The sequence below is a fragment of the Acomys russatus genome, chromosome X (genome assembly GCF_903995435.1).
Source record: "Acomys russatus chromosome X, mAcoRus1.1, whole genome shotgun sequence".
NCBI lineage: Eukaryota > Metazoa > Chordata > Mammalia > Rodentia > Muridae > Acomys > Acomys russatus.
Genome location: NC_067169.1, coordinates 7,161,923 through 7,182,205, shown reverse-complemented (window position 1 = coordinate 7,182,205; position 20,283 = coordinate 7,161,923). Strand labels below are relative to the sequence as shown.

The 20,283-nt window shown below is 42.7% G+C and overlaps 1 protein-coding gene across 1 annotated transcript; it reads left to right on the top strand.

The window, feature by feature from the left end:
• Nucleotides 1-4,433: 4,433 nt before the first annotated feature.
• On the top strand, nucleotides 4,434-20,000 carry LOC127184677 (transcription initiation factor TFIID subunit 1-like). The gene is given in 15 exon segments (XM_051141021.1): nucleotides 4,434-4,659; nucleotides 5,734-5,877; nucleotides 8,525-8,602; nucleotides 9,735-9,841; nucleotides 9,933-10,106; nucleotides 10,531-10,704; nucleotides 11,166-11,270; nucleotides 15,236-15,344; nucleotides 15,347-15,435; nucleotides 15,576-15,717; nucleotides 16,079-16,209; nucleotides 17,497-17,577; nucleotides 19,144-19,365; nucleotides 19,456-19,575; nucleotides 19,806-20,000. Coding segments are annotated over 15 exon segments (2,097 nt in total).
• Nucleotides 20,001-20,283: the final 283 nt, after the last annotated feature.

Sequence of the window (20,283 nt, the reverse complement as noted above, 5' to 3'; positions counted from 1 at the left end):
TTCATGCCTCCCCCACCTTCACCCCTAGGACCAGTGAAGGAAGAGGATCAAGATGGTATTACTGATGGTAAGTAGAAACGGTCTACTTTCCTTTTAGGATAGAGTTTCTATTCATAAAACCAGGCTTTTGGCATGCTTAAGGGGCTTTTAGGAACTATCTGTTAGAAAAGGATGGCACTTCTAGAAAAAAAAATTATATACTGTCAAATACTGATATTGAATAGACATTTTGTCAAAAGTTCAATAACACAGTCAGCAATTAGTAATTTAAGCTGGGCATTGTGGTGTACTCGGGAGGCAGAAGCAGGTGGATTGCTGTGAGTTTGAGGCCAGCGTGGTCTACAAAATGAGTCCAGGACAGCCAGGGTAGATGGAGAAACCCAGTCTCGAAAAAAGCCTAAACACCATCCCCCCACAAAAAGAAAAGAAAAGAAAAGAACAGAACCTCGGAAAGGGTGGGAACGGGAAAATACAAGTGAGGGGAATAACAATCGGGATGTACTCTGAATAAATTGTAATAAATTAAAATTAACAAAGAAAAAATACAAATGCAAAAATCTGGGAAGAAACCATGGGTGAGACAAGAAAACATAATAAAATACAAATAAATATAATAAAGCAATAACGTTGAAATAAAAAAATAATTTAACTTGTTGCTTCACAAATTAGGCTGCCCGTCACAGTTACCTAGATAGCCGATTCTTCTGGAGTGTCTGATTCAGAAGAGTTTCCCAAAATTTGTTTTTTTAAAGACAGGGTCTTATGATGAAGCCCCTCACTGGAATTTTCTATAATAGGCCAGACTGCCTTCAAACGTGCAGCAATCCTTCTGTTTCTGTCTTCCTGGTGCTGGGATTCCATGTATGCGCTACCGCGTTCTTTGTTCCCCCAAGACTTTCTGACACAGCTGAATTATATACTTGTGTTTGGAAATTCTGTGGGGTTTTATTTTTTAATTTTTTAAAAAATCTGGGCATGGTAGTGTATGCTTATGTTCCCAGTACTCTGAAGGCAGGAGGGTGACTGCTAGTTTGAGGCTAGCTAGGACTGTGTAACAGAGCACTGTCTCAAAAATCAACCTTCTGGAATGCAGTTATCACTTGTATTCCGTGATTTTTAAAGATCGATAAGGTCTGAGTTGTCATTTCACCATTCTTATACCTGTGAAGTGTTAATCCTGCCATAGATTTAGAAATTGGAAAAGAACATTTTTTTTTTTTTTGCAGCGGGGGGTGGGGGGAGTTGGGGGGCTTGTGGAAAGAGGGCCACACTGTGTCTCTTTGGCTGGCCTGGAAGTCTACGGAAGTCTATGTGCACCAGGCTAGCCTTGAACTCACAGAGTTTTGCTTGCCTCTGCTTCCTGAGTGCTGCAGTCAAAGGTGTATGCCACCATGCCCGGTCTTGGTCTTCTCTATCTTGAGGCTATGTGAACCTAAATTCCTCCAGGTGGAGCTTTGAGCCATTTTCTTTAGTTTGCAGGGAAAATGTTATTTAACTTTGTGTATAGAATTTAGTTTTTATACTGTGGGCTTTTAACAATTCTCCATCATATAGATCTCTGAACTGGAGCATAACAGGGCCTGATTAATATGCAGTATTAATATAATTTTGCTATTCATCCCAATACTGGGCACAGTATTAGTCATTTGTGGAAATGTAGTAATAGAGTTTATTTTCTCTTATCACAACCCTAGGGGACCAGGTCCAAGGTGAGTTGGGGATAGTGGGAAATAGTAAGCTGGATGAGTTTTCTGGCCTGCATAAAGTGATCTGCGAGCCGGGCGTGGTGGCGCACGCCTTTAATCCCAGCACTCGGGAGGCAGAGGCAGGCAGATCGCTGTGAGTTCAAAGCCAGCCTGGTCTACAAAGTGAGTCCAGGATGGCCAAGGCTACACAGAGAAACCCTGTCTCGAAAAACCAAAAAAAAAAAAAAAAAAAGTGATCTGCGTGCTTGGACTATATATCCCCTGCCATAGAGACATGCATTTTAGCCGAGAAAAGCGTATTGGCTGAATTTGAGGAGGTATGTTCACAGTTACGTGCCACAGGGGTTTCTCTTCCTTGTTGCAGTGTCTGAAGATGGAGAAAGCATCATCTTGCCCTCCATCATTGTCCCTTCCTCTTTGGCCTCAGAGAAAGTGGACTTCAGTAGTTCCTCTGGCTCAGAATCTGAGGTGGGACTTCAGGAAGCAACACAGGCAGAATCTAAGGATGGAAAGATGACTCTACCATTGGCCGGGATTATGCAGCATGATGCCACCAAGCTGTTGCCAAGTGTCACAGAACTTTTTCCAGAATTTAGGCCTGGAAAGGTACTTTGTATGGAGAATGTCCATAGTGAAAACTGACATTTTCAAGATTTCAAGTTCTGTTGTTATAATGCTGAATGTACAGTACAAGAGATGTAATGGTTTTCTCATTCAGTGGCAGATGATTGTTTATGTAGGAACTTTTTATGCTGTATTATATCATTTTTTTGAAGTTGTATGTATTCAAAGGGAATGTGGCTTAGAACATTTGCATTAAAAACTGTCCTGTTGCCAAGTGTGGTTGTGCATGCCTCTAATTCCAACTTGGGAGATAAGAGACAGGTGGGTCTCTGAGTTCTAGGTCAGTTTGGTCTACATAATGAGTTCTAGGATAGCAAGGCCATGTAATGAGATCTGTCTCAAAAAAAAAAAACACTACCACCACCACCAAAGCCCTGTTAGAGCCTGGTGAGATGTTTCATTGGATAGAGGCACTTGCATGCATGCCCGATGATCTGTGTTTGCTCCTTGGATCATACAAATTGGTCGGGAAAAACCAACTCCTGGGACTTGTACTCTGACCTCCGCATGTGCATTTTGGCGCATGCACGTACACAGAGACACACAGACACACACACATACACACAAACACACACACAAATCCATGGCTAAAAATATTAATTTCCTGTTAGGACAAATAGGAGACCAAGTGTCTTAGTAATTGTTCCATTGCCATGAAGGGACACCATGAGCAGTGCAACTTCTAAAGGAAGGCATTTAATTGGATGCTTGCTTATAGTTTCAGAGGGTTAATCGATGAACAGTATGTTGGAGAACACAGTGGCGTGTGTGGTAACTAAGCAGTAGCTGAGAACTTATGTCCGGATCTACAGGCAGATATTGAGACTGGGTCTGGCCTGGACTTGTAGAACCACAAAGCCCACCCCGAGTCACACAGCTTCTCCAAGAAGGCCATACCCCTTAATCCTTCCCAAACAGTTGTACTAACTGGGAATGTAACATTCGATTATATGAGTGTGTGGGGCTCTTCTCTTTGAAACCACCACATCCAACCTAGTAGTGTAGACCTTTGGCCCCAGCTACTAGGGAGGCTAAGACAGGAGGATCATAATAAGCTCAAGGCTTCCTGGGCCTCAGAATGAGTTCAAGAGCAACCTGGGAAGCTTAGTGAGACCCTGTCTCAAGAAGTGAAGACTAGCCAGGGATAGTAGTGCATCCTTAAAACCCAGGCAGAGGCAAGTAGATCTAAGTATGAGGCCTGCATGTTCTACATAGAGAGTTCCAGGCCAGGCTACATAGTGAAACTGTGTCTCGTAAAACAAGACTAAGGATGAGGAATGTAGCTCATCGATAGAATGCAGATGCCTAGGTTCAAATCCCAGCACCCACCAAAAGGGGAAAAAGAAAGAAAGGAAGGAAGGAAGAAGAAACTGTCCTATTCAGGGACAATGCTTTTGTGGTCTGAACTTAGCACTCCTTCATTTTTTCCTCTGCAATTCAATGGGTCACTTGAGAGGTTTTCAGATACTGAATCTCTGACATCATAATATGTTCTGTGTTCTAGGTGTTACGCTTTTTGCGGCTTTTTGGGCCCGGGAAGCATGTCCCATCTGTTTGGAGGAATGCTCGGAAAAAGAGGAAAAAGAAGCACCGTGAACTTGTAAAACAAGATCAGAAAGGATTAGAAGTCAACCAGAAATCTCTGTGGAACTATGACTATGCTCCAACACCACCTCCAGAGCAGTGTCTCTCTGATGATGAAGTAGGCAAAGTGGATGTGGGATTAAAAGTCCACAAGGGGGCATGAAGAAAGCTGTCTAGCTTGTGTCAAAGTCGGAACTGACGCTTTAGCGTTAAGAGTTGTTTGCTACCCATCAGTGAATAATTATTATGAGTTCAATCCAGTAGTCTCACCTTCTCTGTTGTAACAGAAATATTTGGTGGGTAGGGCAGGGCAGGGTAGATGGTGGTACATTGCTAAATACGAAGCACTTGACTCATGGACAGAGCATGCCATGCTATACCTCTATTTTTTCATGTCCTAAATTCCAAGTCAAAAGTCCTGTTCAGGAATCACCTTATAATTGTTAATTCTGGGTAGCCTTAAGTCATTTGGAATGGAGAACCCTCACCTCTACATCTTTGACTCCGTTACAGACCACAATGAAGGCACCTGTGGAGTTCAAGTTTTTCCAGGCAACTAGAAAAAGAAAGAAAGTGATGAAGGCTAATCAAAGAGTGGCAGAGTGGCGTTATGGGCCTGCCCGGCTGTGGTACGATATGCTTGGTGTCCCTGAAGATGGCAGTGGGTTTGACTATGGCTTTAAAATGAGGAAGACTGAGCTTGAACCTACAATAAACTGCAACATGATGAAGGTAAACAACTCTGGTATAAAAGAGAGGAATCAGTGTGCTAAGGGGTCTAGCATTTTTACAGACTTCTCAGCTGGGAAGTTCTTGGGTAGAATCTTTAGTAGGAGATTTATTTGCATAGTAGCTCATGCCATTTTTCAGCTAGGCCTCTTTTAAGGATTCTACTTTTGAAATGGGTGCTGTTCGAAAGTAGGAGTTGGAGAGGAGGCAGATACTTTTTAATTACCAGGTAATTTGTGCAAATAAGACTTTTTTTTCCTGTGCTGGAGATCAATCCCAGAGTTTTGCACATGCTGGGCAAGCGCTCTACCTCTGAGCTGCATTCCCAAACCTTGGTTTTCTTCCTAAAGGCATACTTATTTATTATGTATACAGTTCTCTGCCTGCATGTAAGCTTGCACGCCAGACGACGGCATTAGATCACATTATAGATGCTTGTGAGCCGCTATATGGTTGCTGGGAATTGAACTCAGGACCTCTGAAAAGAGCAGACAATGCTCTAAACCACTGAGCTATCTCATCAGCAGCTCACCATCCCCATCCCCGCACCCCCAAGCCCCGCCCCTATCTTTAGTCTTGGGCTTTTTGTTTTTTTGTGTGACAGGGTTTCTCTGTGTAGCCTTAGGTGTCCTGGCCTCTGAACCACAGTGATCCGCCTGCCTGTTCCTGTGGAGTGTTGGGATCAAAGGCTTGCACCATCACACACTGCCCATATTTGGCTTTTAAAAGAGGGTTTCAGGGCTGGAAAGGTTAAGGGCACTGAGTGCTCCTTCAGAGGTCCTGAGTTCAATTCCCAGCAACCACATGGTGCTCATAAAAATCTCTAAACTGATCTGATGACCTCTTCTGGCCTGCAGGTATACATGCAGCCCAAGCACTGTATACATAATCAATCAATCAATCAATCAATCTTTTTAAAGCAATAGGGTTTCACTGTGTATCCTGCAGGGGCTGACCTTAAACTTGGAAATCTTCCTTTGAATCTCCCAGGTGCTAGGAGTGAAGGTATTTGATACTAAACCTGTAAAAGTACCACTTGTGATATCTCATGGCCAGTACTGAGTGATTGATTATTTTTCTACTTGTACAGAAATTAAGGAACTTGAGGAAAGCAATGGCATTGATCTCCTGGCAGATGAAAACTTCCTAATGGTGACACAACTGCATTGGGAAGATGATATCATCTGGGATGGGGAGGATGTCAGACACAGAGGAATAAAACCTCAGCGTGCAAGTTTGGCAGGCTGGCTTCCTTCCAGTCTGACTAGGAATGCTATGGCTTACAATGTTCAGCAAGGTGTGTTTCTGTGCTAGCAGTATCTAGAACACAGTTCTTCATCTCAGGAATCCTAGTTATGGTCTTGTAGGCAGCTGATGGATAGTGAAATGCTTTTAAATCTGGAGTTTAAAAATCTTTCTCCTCATAAGGGCATTACAAAAAAAAACAGGTATAATTTTTTGTCTCAACCCAGTTAAAATAAAAACTACTGTGCTTAGTCGGGCAGTGGTGATGCTTGCCCTAGCACCCAGGACATGGAAGGCAGAAGCAGGCTGATCTCTATGAGTTGAGGCCAGTGAGTCTTGGAACAGCCGTGGCTACACAGAGAACCCTGTATCGAAAACTAACCAACAAACCAACCAACCAACACCAAACCCAAATACACAAAAACTGTGCTCAACAGCATGAAAACAATATAAAAAAGGGAAATTCTTATATTCTAAAGATTATCATTTATAATAACTTTTAGGTGTTTTGTTTTCTGCATGTATATGGCTAAGCTTTGCTTATTGGTTAGTGTTGAGACAAGGTCTTGTTTTATACCTGAAGCTAACCTGGAGCTCACTATGTAGCCCGGGCTGTCCTTAAACTCACCGCCTTCCTAATTCAAGCTTCCCAAGTGCTCTGATTGCAGGTGTTTGTTGCCATGCCTGGCGTGAGTTCCCTGACACTGGTCTTTTTGTTTTGTTTTGTTTTTGATAGGGTTGCTATGTAGACCAAGCTGGCCTTGAACTCACAGAGCTCCATCTGACTCTGTGTCGTGAGTGCCCTGGTGCTAGTGTTTTTGGAGACAGGGTGTTGCCTATCTTGTATCCAGGTTGGCATCAGATTTGCTGCAGTCTTCCTACCTCAGCCTCACAAGTGCCGGGATTACATGTGTAAGGCACCACACCCCACTATGTATACTGTGATTTTTTTCTTCCTTTTTTTTTTTTTTTTTTTTTTTTTTTTTTTTTTGAGACAAGTTCTCACTGTTAGTCCTGGTTGTCCTGGCACCTTATATGTGTAGACTAGGTTGGCCTGAAAATTAGAGAGATCTGCCTACCAGTGCCTCCCAAGTGTTGGGATTAAAGATGTATGCCACTACATGTCTTGCTAATTTCTTCTTGTTTCCTTCTTTCTTTTTTTCCCCCCAAAACAGGGTTCTCTGTATAGTCTTGGCTGTCCTGGTCTTGCTTTGTAGACCAGGCTGGCCTCAAACTCACAGCAATCCGCCTGCCTCTGTCTCCCGAGTGCGGGGATTAAAGGGGTACGCCACCACACCCGGTAATTTCTTTTCTTTTCTTTCTTTCTTTCTTTTTCTCTCTTCTTTTTTGCATTTTGCTTTTTGTTTTTACGAGACAGGGTTTCTCTCTCTGTAGCCTTGGCTGTCCTGGACTCGCTTTGTAGACTACGCTGGCCTCAACCTCACAGCGATCTGCCTGCCTCTGCCTCCTGAGTGCTGGGATTAAAGGCGTGCGCCACCAGGCCTGGCAGGAAAAGGTTTTTATCTTTAGTTCTAGTTAAATACGTATAGGTTGCATTAGTTTCTCTTTTGTTTTATTGAGATGAAGTTCTGCTCTGCAATCCTGGCTGGCCTCCTCCTGTCTTTGTTTCCCAAGTTCTAGGATTAAAGGAGAGTGCTACCATACCGAAGTCAGTTCCATAGTACTTTAAAGAATTTTGTTTGGTTTTTTGAGACAGGGGTTCTCTTATAGTCTGGCTGTCCTGGACTTGCTTTGTAGACCAGGCTAGCCTCAAACTCACTGGGATCACCTGCCTCTGCCTCTGCTTCCCAAGTGCTAGGATTAAAGGCGTGTGCCACCACCGCCCACCTCGCACAGTACTTTTGGTAGAAGATCTTGATGTGTAGCCAGTCAGGCCCTCAGCTCACAGTCCTTGTTGCAGTCTCCCAAGTGCATAGAATTCGTATTTTGTGCTCAATGTTTCTAGAAGTGTGTTTTCCTAACTTACCAATAATTGCTTTATTTGGTAATACAGTTAATATCAATACTACACACCGTATTTTTTAAATGACTTATTTATTTTTGTGCATTAGAGTTTCTCCTGTGTGAAGGTGTGTCTGTGTCTGTGTGAGGGAGTCAGATCCCCTGGAACTGGAGTTACATTTGTAAGCTACCATGTGGGTACTGGGAATTGAACCTGGGTCTTCTGGAACAGCAGTGCAGTGCTCTTACCTGCTGAGCAATAATTATTTATCTAATCCCTTAGTAAGTAGGCTGTTTTAGGATTTGGGTGTTTTATTTTTTTCAGTGTTTTCAGACAGGTTTTTCTCTGTAGCCTTTGGCTGTCCTGGACTCCCTTTGTAAACCATGCTGGCCTCAAACTCACAGACATCTGCCTGCTTCTGCCATCCCCAATGCTGGGATTACCGGCGTGAGCAGTGCCCGACAGCTGTTTTAAGTTTTAATTATTATAGACAACACTGTAATGATCATTTTGTCAGCAGTGGTTTCTGTCAAAGTGAGATATACATGATCTCTAGTAGGTTCCTTTTGAATAGTCCTATCAGTACCTAATTGTTCTTTTTCTGTTTGGTAGAATCATGACTGAAAGGAGCATTAATGTTTTGTTAACTGTTTTCTCTTCCTGTTTTGGCCAGGTTTTGCAGCCACATTGGATCCTGATAAACCTCGGTACTCCATTTTCCCCATCGATAGTGAAGATCTGGTATATGGACGTTGGGAGGACAATATCATTTGGGATGCTCAGGCCATGCCTAGGATTTTGGAGCCTTCTGTCTTGACACTTGATCCCAATGATGAGAACTTGATTTGGGTATGTTGATGACAGAAGCCAATGCTCGTTATCATTGACATCTTACTATTAATGTCAAAGGGCAAGAGGAGATAAAAAAATTTTAGAGAATGCAAAAACTAGGAACTGTTAGATAATGATTTTTAAAAAGCAATCGTAGCTGCCAGATACCAGTGTTTGGGTATTGTTTAGGAGAAAGTCGTGTAGAAATGTTGAAAACTGTGTCTTTTAAGACAGCATCAGACATGGCTGGGCAGTGGTGGTGAACACCTTTAATCCCAGCACTTGGGAGGCAGAGGCAGGCAGACCCCTCAGTTCAAGGCTAGCCTGGTCTACAGAGTGAGTTCCAGGACAGCCAGGGCTACACAGAGAAACTGTCTCAAAACCAACCAGCCAAACAAAGACATCAGACATGTAGTTTTAGTTGGCGCAAATTACCAACTAAAAATAGTCTGGAAGTGAAGTGAGAGATCTACTTAGAAACTTGAAAAATATCAGTGAATTTTAGGTGGACCTGGATGCGTAGATCCCAGTTACTTGGGAGGCCAAGGCCGCGAGACTAAGTTCAAGGTCTGTCTCGGCTACAGAGTGTGTTCCAGGGCAGCTCTGACAACTTGGTGAGATTCTATCTAAGAATAATGCAAAAGAGGTCAAGAGGGCTGGAGATGTAGCTCAGTTGTAGAGTCCTTGCCCAGCCTGTGTGATACCTTCATTTCAGTCCTTAGGATTGCACAGAGGGGTGGAGAAGAGGGTGGGAAGAAGGAAGAGGAGGAAAAGAAGAAAAGGAGCCTTTCGGGATATCAATTCTGAGGTCATTTCTTGTTACATCCTCAGAGATCCCTGACGAGAAGGAAGAAGCTACATCTAATTTCCCTTCCAAGGAGATTAAGAAAGAATCAACTATGAGGAGGAGCCGAATCCTCTTAGGAAAAACAGGGTTCATCAAGGAAGAGCCACAGCAGGTTTGTGAAAAGAAAAGGACTTGGTATTTAGAAGAACACAGAGAGGTATTAGGGAAGGGTATTGTGACTGATGCTTGTTTGATGTGTCATTAGAACATGTCTCAACCAGAAGTGAAGATCCGTGGAATCTCTCCAATGATGAGTATTACTATCCCAAGCAACAGGGTCTTCGAGGTACTTTTGGAGGGAATATTATCCAGGTACAAATGGCTGCTGTGTTTTGGTGGAGGGGGTAACTGTTGCCTGGGAAGGAGTTAGTATTTACTTTTAACTCTTCTGTTCCCTGTTTAGCACTCGATTCCAGCTGTAGAATTAAGGCAGCCCTTCTTCCCCACGCACATGGGACCCATCAAACTCCGGCAGTTCCACCGCCCACCTCTAAAAAAGTACTCCTTCGGGGCACTATCTCAGCCAGGTCCACACTCGGTCCAGCCTTTGCTGAAGCACATCAAAAAGAAGGCAAAGGTATAATTGAATCCTGGGTAGAAGAAAAGTTCTAGAAGACAATTGGGGTACAAATTAGGAGACTACACTGGATATTAGGTTATATTAGGGAGTTATTTTCTCAGATGTGGTATAGTTCTATTTTGGTTATTCAGAAGAATGTCCTTATTCATATGAAGGCAAAGGATTACAGCTTTGAGAACTGGTTAATTAAAATCTGTAGAAAATTTACAGATTACTAGACAAAGTGTTTAAGTAGCAAGGGAAAAGATATTCAGAGTTCTATTCCTTCCATTTTAGTGGTAAGTTTGAAAGTTTTCACAATGAAATTGAAAAAAATAACATGTAAAGAACACTTTGGTGTTTCCCCAGAGTGGATGATACACCAATGTGTATAGTTTGTCTTCCTGTGGGAAATAGGCTGTATTATCTTCCTTCTCGACAGATGAGAGAACAAGAGAGGCAAGCCTCAGGCGGTGGAGAGATGTTTTTCATGCGCACCCCTCAGGACCTCACAGGCAAAGATGGCGACATTATTCTTGCAGAATACAGTGAGGAAAATGGACCATTAATGATGCAAGTTGGCATGGCAACCAAGATAAAAAACTACTATAAACGGGTAAGACTATAGTCAAAGAATTTTTTTGAGTGTGTTTTTTCCCATGCGCAAAGCGTTTTTAGAAAATGCTCATTGTATGCGTGTGAGTGTTTTGCTGCACAAATGTATGTCTGTGCACTACGTATGTGCTCAAGGAGGCCAGAAGAGTGTGTCAGATTCCCTGGAACTGGAAGTGTGGATGGTTGTAAGGCACTATATGAGTGCTGAGAACCAAACCTGGGCCCTGTGTAAGAACAACACGTGGTGTTGTTAACCATGGAGCCGTTTCTCGAGGCCCTGAAGTTTTTGTTATCAATATAACCAATTAGGTTTGTAGTAATAACCTGTGAACATGTATTTTGCCATATATGTTTCTTGGGAGAAAGGAGCGGTGTCTCTTGTTTTTAGCAAATGCCATGCTTATAGAAGATTACATGTATGTAATTTATTCCGTGAGTCTGAGTTTGCTTTGTTTCTCCTAGAAACCCGGAAAAGATCCTGGAGCCCCAGATTGCAAATATGGAGAAACTGTTTATTGCCACACCTCTCCTTTCCTGGGCTCGCTTCATCCTGGCCAGTTACTGCAGGTGAAGAATTCTTTCCTGTCTTTATTCTCTCCTAAGGAACTTGGCCGACGAGGGAGTTAAGTTTGCCCCCCAAAGTAGAATTTTGGTTGACTGAGGTACGGTTCGTGTATTAGGTATGAGGCAGTATAGTCCCCTGGGAGTGATGGTGGAGGTGCACACCGTTAATCTCAATACTTGGGAGGCAAATTTTGAGACCAGCCTGGCCTCCATATTGAGTACCAGGTCACCCGTGCTATATTGTGAGACCATACCTCAGAAAAGGGAAAGGATCTGGAGAGACGACTCAGCAGCTAAGAACACTGGCTCCTCTTCAGAGGACCGGGTTTGATTTCCCAGCACCTACATGGCATCTGACAAACATCTGTAACTCTAGTTTCAGGAGACTTGAACCTTCTTCTAGCCTCCTTGGGTAGTTCATCCATGTGGAGTACAGACAAGGATGAAGGCAAAACACTCACATACATTAAAAAATACAAGAAAGGGGGCAGGAGAGATGGCTCAGAGGGTAAGATTGCTCTTCCAAAGGTCATGAGTTCAATTCCCAGCAACCACATGTTGCCTCACAACCATCTATACGAAATCTGTATACATAATAAATAAATCTTTAAAAAAATACAAAAAAGAATTAAAAATAAAAAGTGAGTATAATTCACTAGACATGGAGCGCAGGAGGACCGGGAGGAATTCAAGATCATCCTTGGCTATGTAGGCAAATTTGAAGCAATCTGGTGTAGAGGAGACTTTGTCTCAAAAAAAAAACAAAAAAAAAACAAAAAACAACAACAACCAAAAAACCAAAACAAACAAAAATACAAACCCGAAACCCCAGCAAAGAAAAAAGATTAGCATTGTTTAAAGTTCAAGACAAGCTTTTTTCTGTTTAAAAAAAAACCATTTAAATAATTCCATTATTTTTAGATTTTTTTCTTTAGTCTAAATATAGAATACTGAGGTTTGTTTTTGTTTTTTAATTGTTTGATCTGTGGGGGTTGTGTGTCCCTGTATGGCTTTTTTGAGCTAGGATCTTACTTTACAGCCCAAGCTGGTCTGAAATTTACTCTGTAGCCTAGACTGGGTTCAAGCTTTGGGGCAGTCCTCAGTCTTATGAGTGCTGGCATTGCAAATATGAGCTACTATAAAACAGGTTTTGAGAATATGCCCTGGTTGTGGAGGTGGAGGTACTGAGGGTGGCAGTGCTGTTGCATGCCTTTAATCCCTGAACTTGGAAGACAGAGGCAAGTGGATCTCTGAGTTGGAGGCCAGCCTGGTCTACAGAGTGAGTTCTAGGACAGCCAGGGCTGTTACTCAGAAAAATCCTGTCTGGAAAAAAAAATGTTGATTTGTTGTGCACATGTAAGTTCACCTGTGGGAGTGGAAGAGGATGTGCACAATTCCTTGTATCTACCTAAAATTACAGGTATTTGTTAGCTGTCGGATGGGGGCGCTGAGATTAGACCTCCAGGTCTCATAAATAGAGCAGCAAGTGCTTTTACCTCTAAGCCATCTCTCTACTTCTCTGCGGACCTTTTTCTGTGAGGGAGGTAGTTTTCTTTCTTTCCTTTTCCTCCCTGACCCCCATACTTTTCTTTTGATTCAAAGCTTATAATAGTTGATCCCTATCTGGCTTCTACTTCTATCTCAAATAGTTCTGTACAGCTGTGCTTTTGTGTTTCTGCTTATTCTGTCTTCTTGGCATACTTAGCTACATTGTTTTCATCTTTTATGTTGTTTGTTTTGGTTTGTTTTTCTTTTCTTTTTTTTTTTTTTTTTGGTTTTTCGGTACAAGGCATTTCACTGTGTAGCCTTGGCTGTGTTGGACTCGCTTTGTAGACTAGGCTGTCCTGGAACTCACAGTAATCAGCCTGCCTCTGCCTCCAGAGTGCTGGGATTAAAGGCATGTGCCACCACGCCTGGCTCTAGTTTATTTTTAATAAATTAGCTGATTTATAAAAAATATTCTGAAGCCAGGTTATGGTGGCAGCATGCCTGTAATCCTAGTAGTCAGCAGTCTGAGCGATATAGGGGGATTACCTTATTTTGAGGCCTTCCTGGCCTTCTGTGAGACCTTATCCCCCTCAATTATTTTGTCATCACCTCTTGCGTATCACTTTTGGTTAGGAGTACATTACTGTAGTAATTTAGGAAGGTCTTCATAGCAGTCCTATGGAGTATAGGCATTTTAAGTGTCCTGCATTTGCCACTAAGGAACTTAAGGTCAGAAACTTTGACTTTGTGGGGACTTCATACAGTGGCTGGCAAGGCGGGTTCTCTTCTGACTGTAAACAGTATAATTTCTTTTTCTTTTGAGTCAAGGTCTCATATAGCCTGTGTTATACCTTCAAACTTGCGATGTAGCCACCAAGGATGTTCTTGAGCTCCTGATCCTCTTGCCTCTACTTTGCAAGTGCTTGGATATGGGGTAGCTAATTGTGTGTGTGTGTGTGTGTGTGAGGAGAGGAGAGAGAGCGAGAGAGGGGAGGAGAGAGAGAGGAGAGAGAGCGAGAGGATGGAGGCGAGAGGGAGAGACGAGAGAGAGAGAGAGGAGAGAGGGAGGAGAGAGGAGGAGAGAGAGACAGGAGAGAGGAGAGAGAGGAGAGAGAGGAGACAGAGAGGAGAGAGAGGGAGGGGAGAGAGAGGAGAGGAGAGAGACGAGAGAGACAGAGAGGAGAGAGAGAGAGAGAGAGAAGAGGGGAGAGAGAGGAGAAGAGGAGGAGGAGAGAGAGAGGAGGAGAGGAGAGGGAGAGAGAGAGAGAGAGAGAGAGAGAGGTATGTGTGGAAGCCAGAACTGGCGGTTAGTGTTGGTTGTATTCCTCCATGCTTGCTACCATGCTTTTTGAGATAGCATCATCTGTCATAGATCCCAGAGTTCACAGTTTTGCCTAGACTAGCAGGCTAGCAAGCTTATAGGATCTTCTTGTCTCCACTGTTCCTCTCCCTTCTACCACTGGGATTGTAGGCATATCCCTCTGTGCTCCCCTTTTTATGTGAGTGCTGGGGATCCAGACTCATGTTCTCATACTTGTGCCAAAAGCACTTGACCTGTTGAACCATCTCTCAACCCCATTTTTTTCTTTTTTGGGGGCAGGGAGGGTCCTCATGTAATCAGCTAGCCTCAGATTTACTATGTAGTCAAGGCTGGCCTTGAATCCCAATCTCCCTGGTTTTCTTTTTCTTTTCTTCTTACTTTCTTTTTTTTTTGTATGTTTTTTGGGCTCTTTCCTTTTTGTTTGTTTGTTTTTCACAGGGTTTCTCTGTGTAGCCTTGGGTGTTCTGAACTGCTTTTGTAGACCAGGCTGGCCTCAAACTCACAGACATCTGCCTGTCTCTGCGTCTGCCTCCCAAATGCTGGGATTGCAGGCATGCACAACTGCACCCAGCTCCTGGTTGTCTTTTAACAAGGGCTGGGATTACAGAATATACCACTATGCCCAACTTTGACTCAATTTTTTTTGATGGACAATCTCCTGCCATAGCTCCTGCTGGCCTGGAATTAACTGTGTGGCCCAGAATGGCCTTGATCATCTTGCGTTAGCCTCTTGAATGCCTGAATTACAAGCATACATTATCATTCCTCCTGCCTCTGTTTTTAAAAAGTTTTTTTTTTTTTTTTTTTGGTCTGTAAGGATTTAAAAGAAAGTGGGTAAAAAAATTTAAGAAATGAATAATCTAGTTTGTGAATTTCCAAATAATTTACTTTTTTGATTTTTCAAGACAGAGTTTCTGTGTAGCCTTGACTGTCCTGGACTTGCTTTGTAGACCAGGCTGGCCTCCAATCACCAAGACCTCCCTGACTCTGCCTCCTGAGTGCTGGGGTTAAAGGCGAGTGCCACCGCACCCGACTGCTTATTTTATTGTATAACTTTAGACCAAAGATAGAGATTGAAGTAAATTCTTTCCTGTTTCAATAGTTGCCTGCATTTTCTAGAGCTTCTCTGTAAATAACCTTTGTGGTTCACTTTTATTAGGCATTTGAAAACAACCTTTTTCGTGCTCCAATTTATCTTCATAACATGCCAGAGAGTGACCTCCTGATCATTCGAACACGGCAGGGTTACTATATTCGAGAATTACTGGATATTTTGTGGTGGGCCAGCAGTGTCCCTTGTTTGAAGTTCCCGGTCCTAACTCCAAAAGGGCCAATACACACATCCGAGACTTTCTTCAGGTGAGGTGGGAGTGTGGGAGATGGGCCAAGATGCACAGGCTAATAGAAAGATGAAAACACATAGGAGCATAGTTGGGGAAGGGACCCTGGTGAGGACTTTTATCCTTTATATAATAAAATATATTTGTCTTAATGGGCAGGTGTTTATTTACCGCCTCTTTTGGAAGAGTAGAAATACGCCACGGAGGATCCGGATGGAAGTTATAAAGAAAGCCTTTCCTTCACATTCAGAAAGCAGCATCCGGAAGAGGCTAAAGCTCTGTGCTGACTTCAAACGTACAGGTCATCAGTGTGACTACTTGCTTTCTTTGATGCTCTCATAGTCCCAAAGAATTATAACTTTCATTTAAAAGAACTCATAGCTAATAGAATAGAAATTGATGGCTGTCAAAGTGAGAAGGTACCAAATCTTGTAACTAGAGAGTGTGATTGCTTTTTTTTTTTTTTTTTTTTTTGATAATTTGATGATTGGTTGCTAGTAAAGTCCATGTGAGTATTTGCCCGTCTTACGTAAGTAAGATGTAAGAAACCTGGCAGCAGTGGTTTTGTCATAACCAGGGCATTTCTTGGTTCAGTGTCTATTTACTATACTGTTGCTTTTGGGTCTTTAGGATTCAGAACAGTTTCCCTGTGTCTTTTCCAGGGATGGATTCAAACTGGTGGGTGCTGAAGTCTGATTTTCGTTTACCAACGGAAGAGGAGATTAGAGCCATGGTATCACCAGAACAGTGCTGTGCTTATTATAGCATGATAGCTGCAGAGCAGAGACTAAAGGTGAGCCTCTTCTCGTTTCTTATGCCTCCGTTTCTTTTCAGAGAGGTAGAAGAGGGTACTGTAGAGATGACAGTTACTACATTATTACCAGTTACTCAACAATTTAAACTGGATGAGGTACTTTCTGTGAGTCTGGATTCTAATGAAAGCTGCAGTGTAGCTCACTGTCAATGTGAGGCTCAGTGAGGGACTCAAGTCATCTTTCCTTGGCCTAGAAATGATAGCTCATTCATTTGAGTGGCATCTCTTTTGTAAAACAATCAGGGAGAGGACTTTTCAGATTCCCAGGTAGGCAGAGATGATAGTAGCTAGAAATACGGCTTAGAGATGCACGCTTATAAGGCTGTCTTAGTTAGGGTTTGTATTGCTATGAAGAGAGACATGATCATAGACACTCTTATAAAAGAAAACATTTAATGGGCCTCTTACAAGACGGAGGGTTTTGTCCATTATCATCCTAACAGAAGCATGGCAACACACAGGCAGACATGGTGCTGGAGAGGTGCCTGGAAGTTCTACGTCCAGATTGACAGGCAACAGGAAGAGAAAGTGACACTGGTGCTTTCTTCAGCATTTAAGATCTCAAAGCCCACCTCACTGACACACTTCCTTTAGCAAGGCTACAACATTTTTGTTGTGTTGTTGTGTTTGAGACAGTGTTTCTCTGTGTTAGCGTTGACTATGCTGCAATCGCTTTGTAGACCAGGCTGGCCTCAAATTCCCAGTGTTCTGCCTGCCTCTGCCTCCCCAGTGCTGGGATTAAAGGTGTGCTCCACCAGCCCTACAAGGCCACACTCTTAACCTGGCCACCTCTTCCAATAGTGCCACTCCCCATGAGCCTATGGAGGCTGTTTTCATCGAAACCACTACAAAGGCCAAAATGGAAAGAGTTCAACAGAGAAATTCTATACTTTATTTTGTTTGCTTTTTAAATGGGTCCTAGCTATCCACATGTCCAAATAAGTTCCTTTAAAACTATTTTTGTGTGGGGCCTGTAGAGATGGCTCAGTGGTTAAGAGCACTGTCTGCTCTTTCAGAGGACCCAGGTTCAATTCCCATCACCCACGTGGCAGCATTCTACCACTGCACGATATCCCTAATACATCAGAATTCCTTGGCACATCTTCTAGTACCTCCAGGATGTACAACAGTAATACCTTCATTAACAATTATAGGATCCATTTTCATGTACAATATGCTTTTCTTTTTGTATATTTGATATTCATAAAATGTTTTCAAGAAAAAAACCCAACAATTGACTTTATACATAGAATTGTCCTCTTTCAGGATGCTGGCTATGGAGAGAAATCCTTTTTTGCTCCCGAGGAAGAAAACGAAGAAGAGTTCCAGATAAAGATTGATGACGAAGTAAGAGTTTACAAACTGTTTTTCTGAGACAAGAGTCTTGTTTGTAACAGAGTCTAGCCTGGAACTGTTAAATCTTCCTACCTTCGCATCCCAAATATTGAGAGTACAAACATACCACCATGCCCAGAAATACTTGAATTCTTAATCTTTACTGGTACATATGCATGTGTGTGTCCCTTTGTGCACAAAAGTAAGTGATGGAAGACCAGAGACACTGGATTTCTCTGTAGGTGACGTTGGTTGTAAGCTACCTGACATGGGCATTGGGAACAAAAACCAAGTCCTCTGGAAGAGCAGCAAGCTTCCTTAAACTCTGAGCCAGCACTCCAGACCCAATTTTATTTATCTCTCTCTCGCGCTCTCTCTCTCCCTCTCCTTTCTCTCTCTCTTTCTCTCTCTCTCCTTTTTTGCGACAGGTCTCTCTGTGTTAGTCTTGGCTGTCCTGGACTGGCTTTGTAGACCAGGATGACCTCAAACTCACAGAGATCCACCTGCCTCTACCTCTGCCTTTCAAATGCTAGGATTAAAGGCATGTGCCACCACACCTCGCATTTTCTCGTCTGTCTGTATGTATGTATGTCTGTATGTATAGTGTATTTATATATTTATTGTGTTTTTTGAGGACAGAGTGTCTCTTGTAGTCCTGGCTGTCCTGCATTTGAGTTGTAGAACTGGCTGGCCTCAAGGTCACAGAGATCTGCCTTCCATTGCATTGAATTAAAGGCGTGTACCACCATGCACAACTCTCTTCTCTTATCCTCTTCTCTTCTTTTCTTTTTCTTCTTCTTCTTCTTCTTCTTTCTTCTTCTTCTCTTCTTCTTCTTCTTCTTCTTCTTCTTCTTCTTCTCTTCTTCTTCTTCTTCTTCTCTTCTTCTTCTCTTCTTCTTCTCTCCTCCTCATCGTTCTTCTTCTCTCTTCTCTCTGTCTCTCTCTGTTGTCTCTCTCTGTCTCTCTGTCTCTGTCTCTGCCATTTGTGGACATGGGGATTGCTATGTTGGTGCTTGGATCCAGTTTTCCTGGTCCTTATGGTTGTACAGCAAATGCTTTAAAGTCACTGAGCAATCTCTCCAGCCCTCAACACTCATTTTTATCAGTACTTCTCATTAGCTCTTAAAAAGAAGGTTTTGGGCTGATGATATTCAAGGTTAAGCTCTAATACATAGAGAGTTTCCGGCATCTGGGCTAGAGACCTTGTTGTAAGAAAATAAAAATAAGGAATCCATTTGAATAATTGGTCTGTCAAATGCAGTTGTCCACCTAACTATGAGCATCATGAATGTGGGTACAACACTACCTACTGAAGTCCTAGGGATGATGGACTGAAGAGTATCATTGTCCCACATATTTCTGTCCCTGGTTGCACTCTGACTCTCTATTTAATATCATGATTTAAGTATTAAAGAAGAGAGCTGAGCATTGGATAGCTGCCATATTTCACTGGATATCTGGATAATTTAGGAAACTATGAAAGTGATCAGGGCAATTCTTCTCTACCATTTTTTAGGGTAGTGGCTAGGCGTGGAACAATGTTTTCCACAACCCTGAGAATCCTTTTATTTATCTCAGGTTCGTACGGCTCCTTGGAATACTACAAGGGCTTTCATTGCTGCCATGAAGGGCAAATGTCTCCTGGAGGTGACTGGAGTAGCAGATCCCACAGGCTGTGGTGAAGGGTTCTCCTATGTGAAGATTCCAAACAAACCAACACAGCAGAAGGCGAGAGTCTTTGGGTTTCTAGAAATCAAAAGAGGAAGGAATGAGGTTTGGTCAGGAGATGAAGAGTGGAAGGCCTGGAAATGCTTTCTTGGCCAGAAGGGCATAGATGCTTACTGTTAGCATTTCAGCTTCAGAGTCTCACTTGTTTTTTGTTTGAGACAGGATGATAAGGAGCCCCAGCCAGTGAAAAAGATAGTCACAGGAACAGATGCAGACCTTCGTCGTCTGTCTCTGAAAAATGCAAAGCAGCTTCTTCAAAAATTTGGTGTGCCTGAGGAAGAGGTGGGTATATAAGAGGGAAAGTCCAAGTAGCAGGCTTTGTGTGCAGATAAAAGGGTAAGGTGGTGTTGTAAAGAACCATCTGGGGTTTTTATGTGGTGTAGATCATCCTAAATACTTTACCAAAGCTTTCTAAACTTCATTTGGGATTTTTTTTTTCTTGTCCATATTTCTAACCATGGTCCTGGTTTGTCCTTTTGAGTTACATATATGTAGTTCTGTGTTTTTCTCAGATTAAAAAGTTGTCCCGCTGGGAAGTTATTGATGTAGTACGCACAATGTCAACCGAACAGGCTCGCTCTGGAGAGGGCCCCATGAGTAAATTTGCCCGTGGATCAAGGTCTGTGGCTGAGCATCAAGAGCGTTACAAAGAAGAATGTCAGCGCATCTTTGACCTGCAGAACAAGTATGTAGATTCAGTAGTGTAGAAAGTATAAGCTGGAAAGGGGAGGTTTCCTGGACATGTTCTGTTTTGAACTAATGGTCTTGCACATGCAAGACAAATACTTTATCACAAAACTCCAGCTCCCAGACTATTTTTCTATTATGGGATGAGGTCTTACTATGTAGCCCTGCTGATCTAGAACTTGCTATGTAAGATAGGCTAGCCTCAAATGTTTGATGATTCTCCTGTATCTATCTCCTAAATTCTGGGCTGCAGTTATTCATGTTGTACCATGCTCTGCCAGATGTTGTATAGTGAAGAGGATG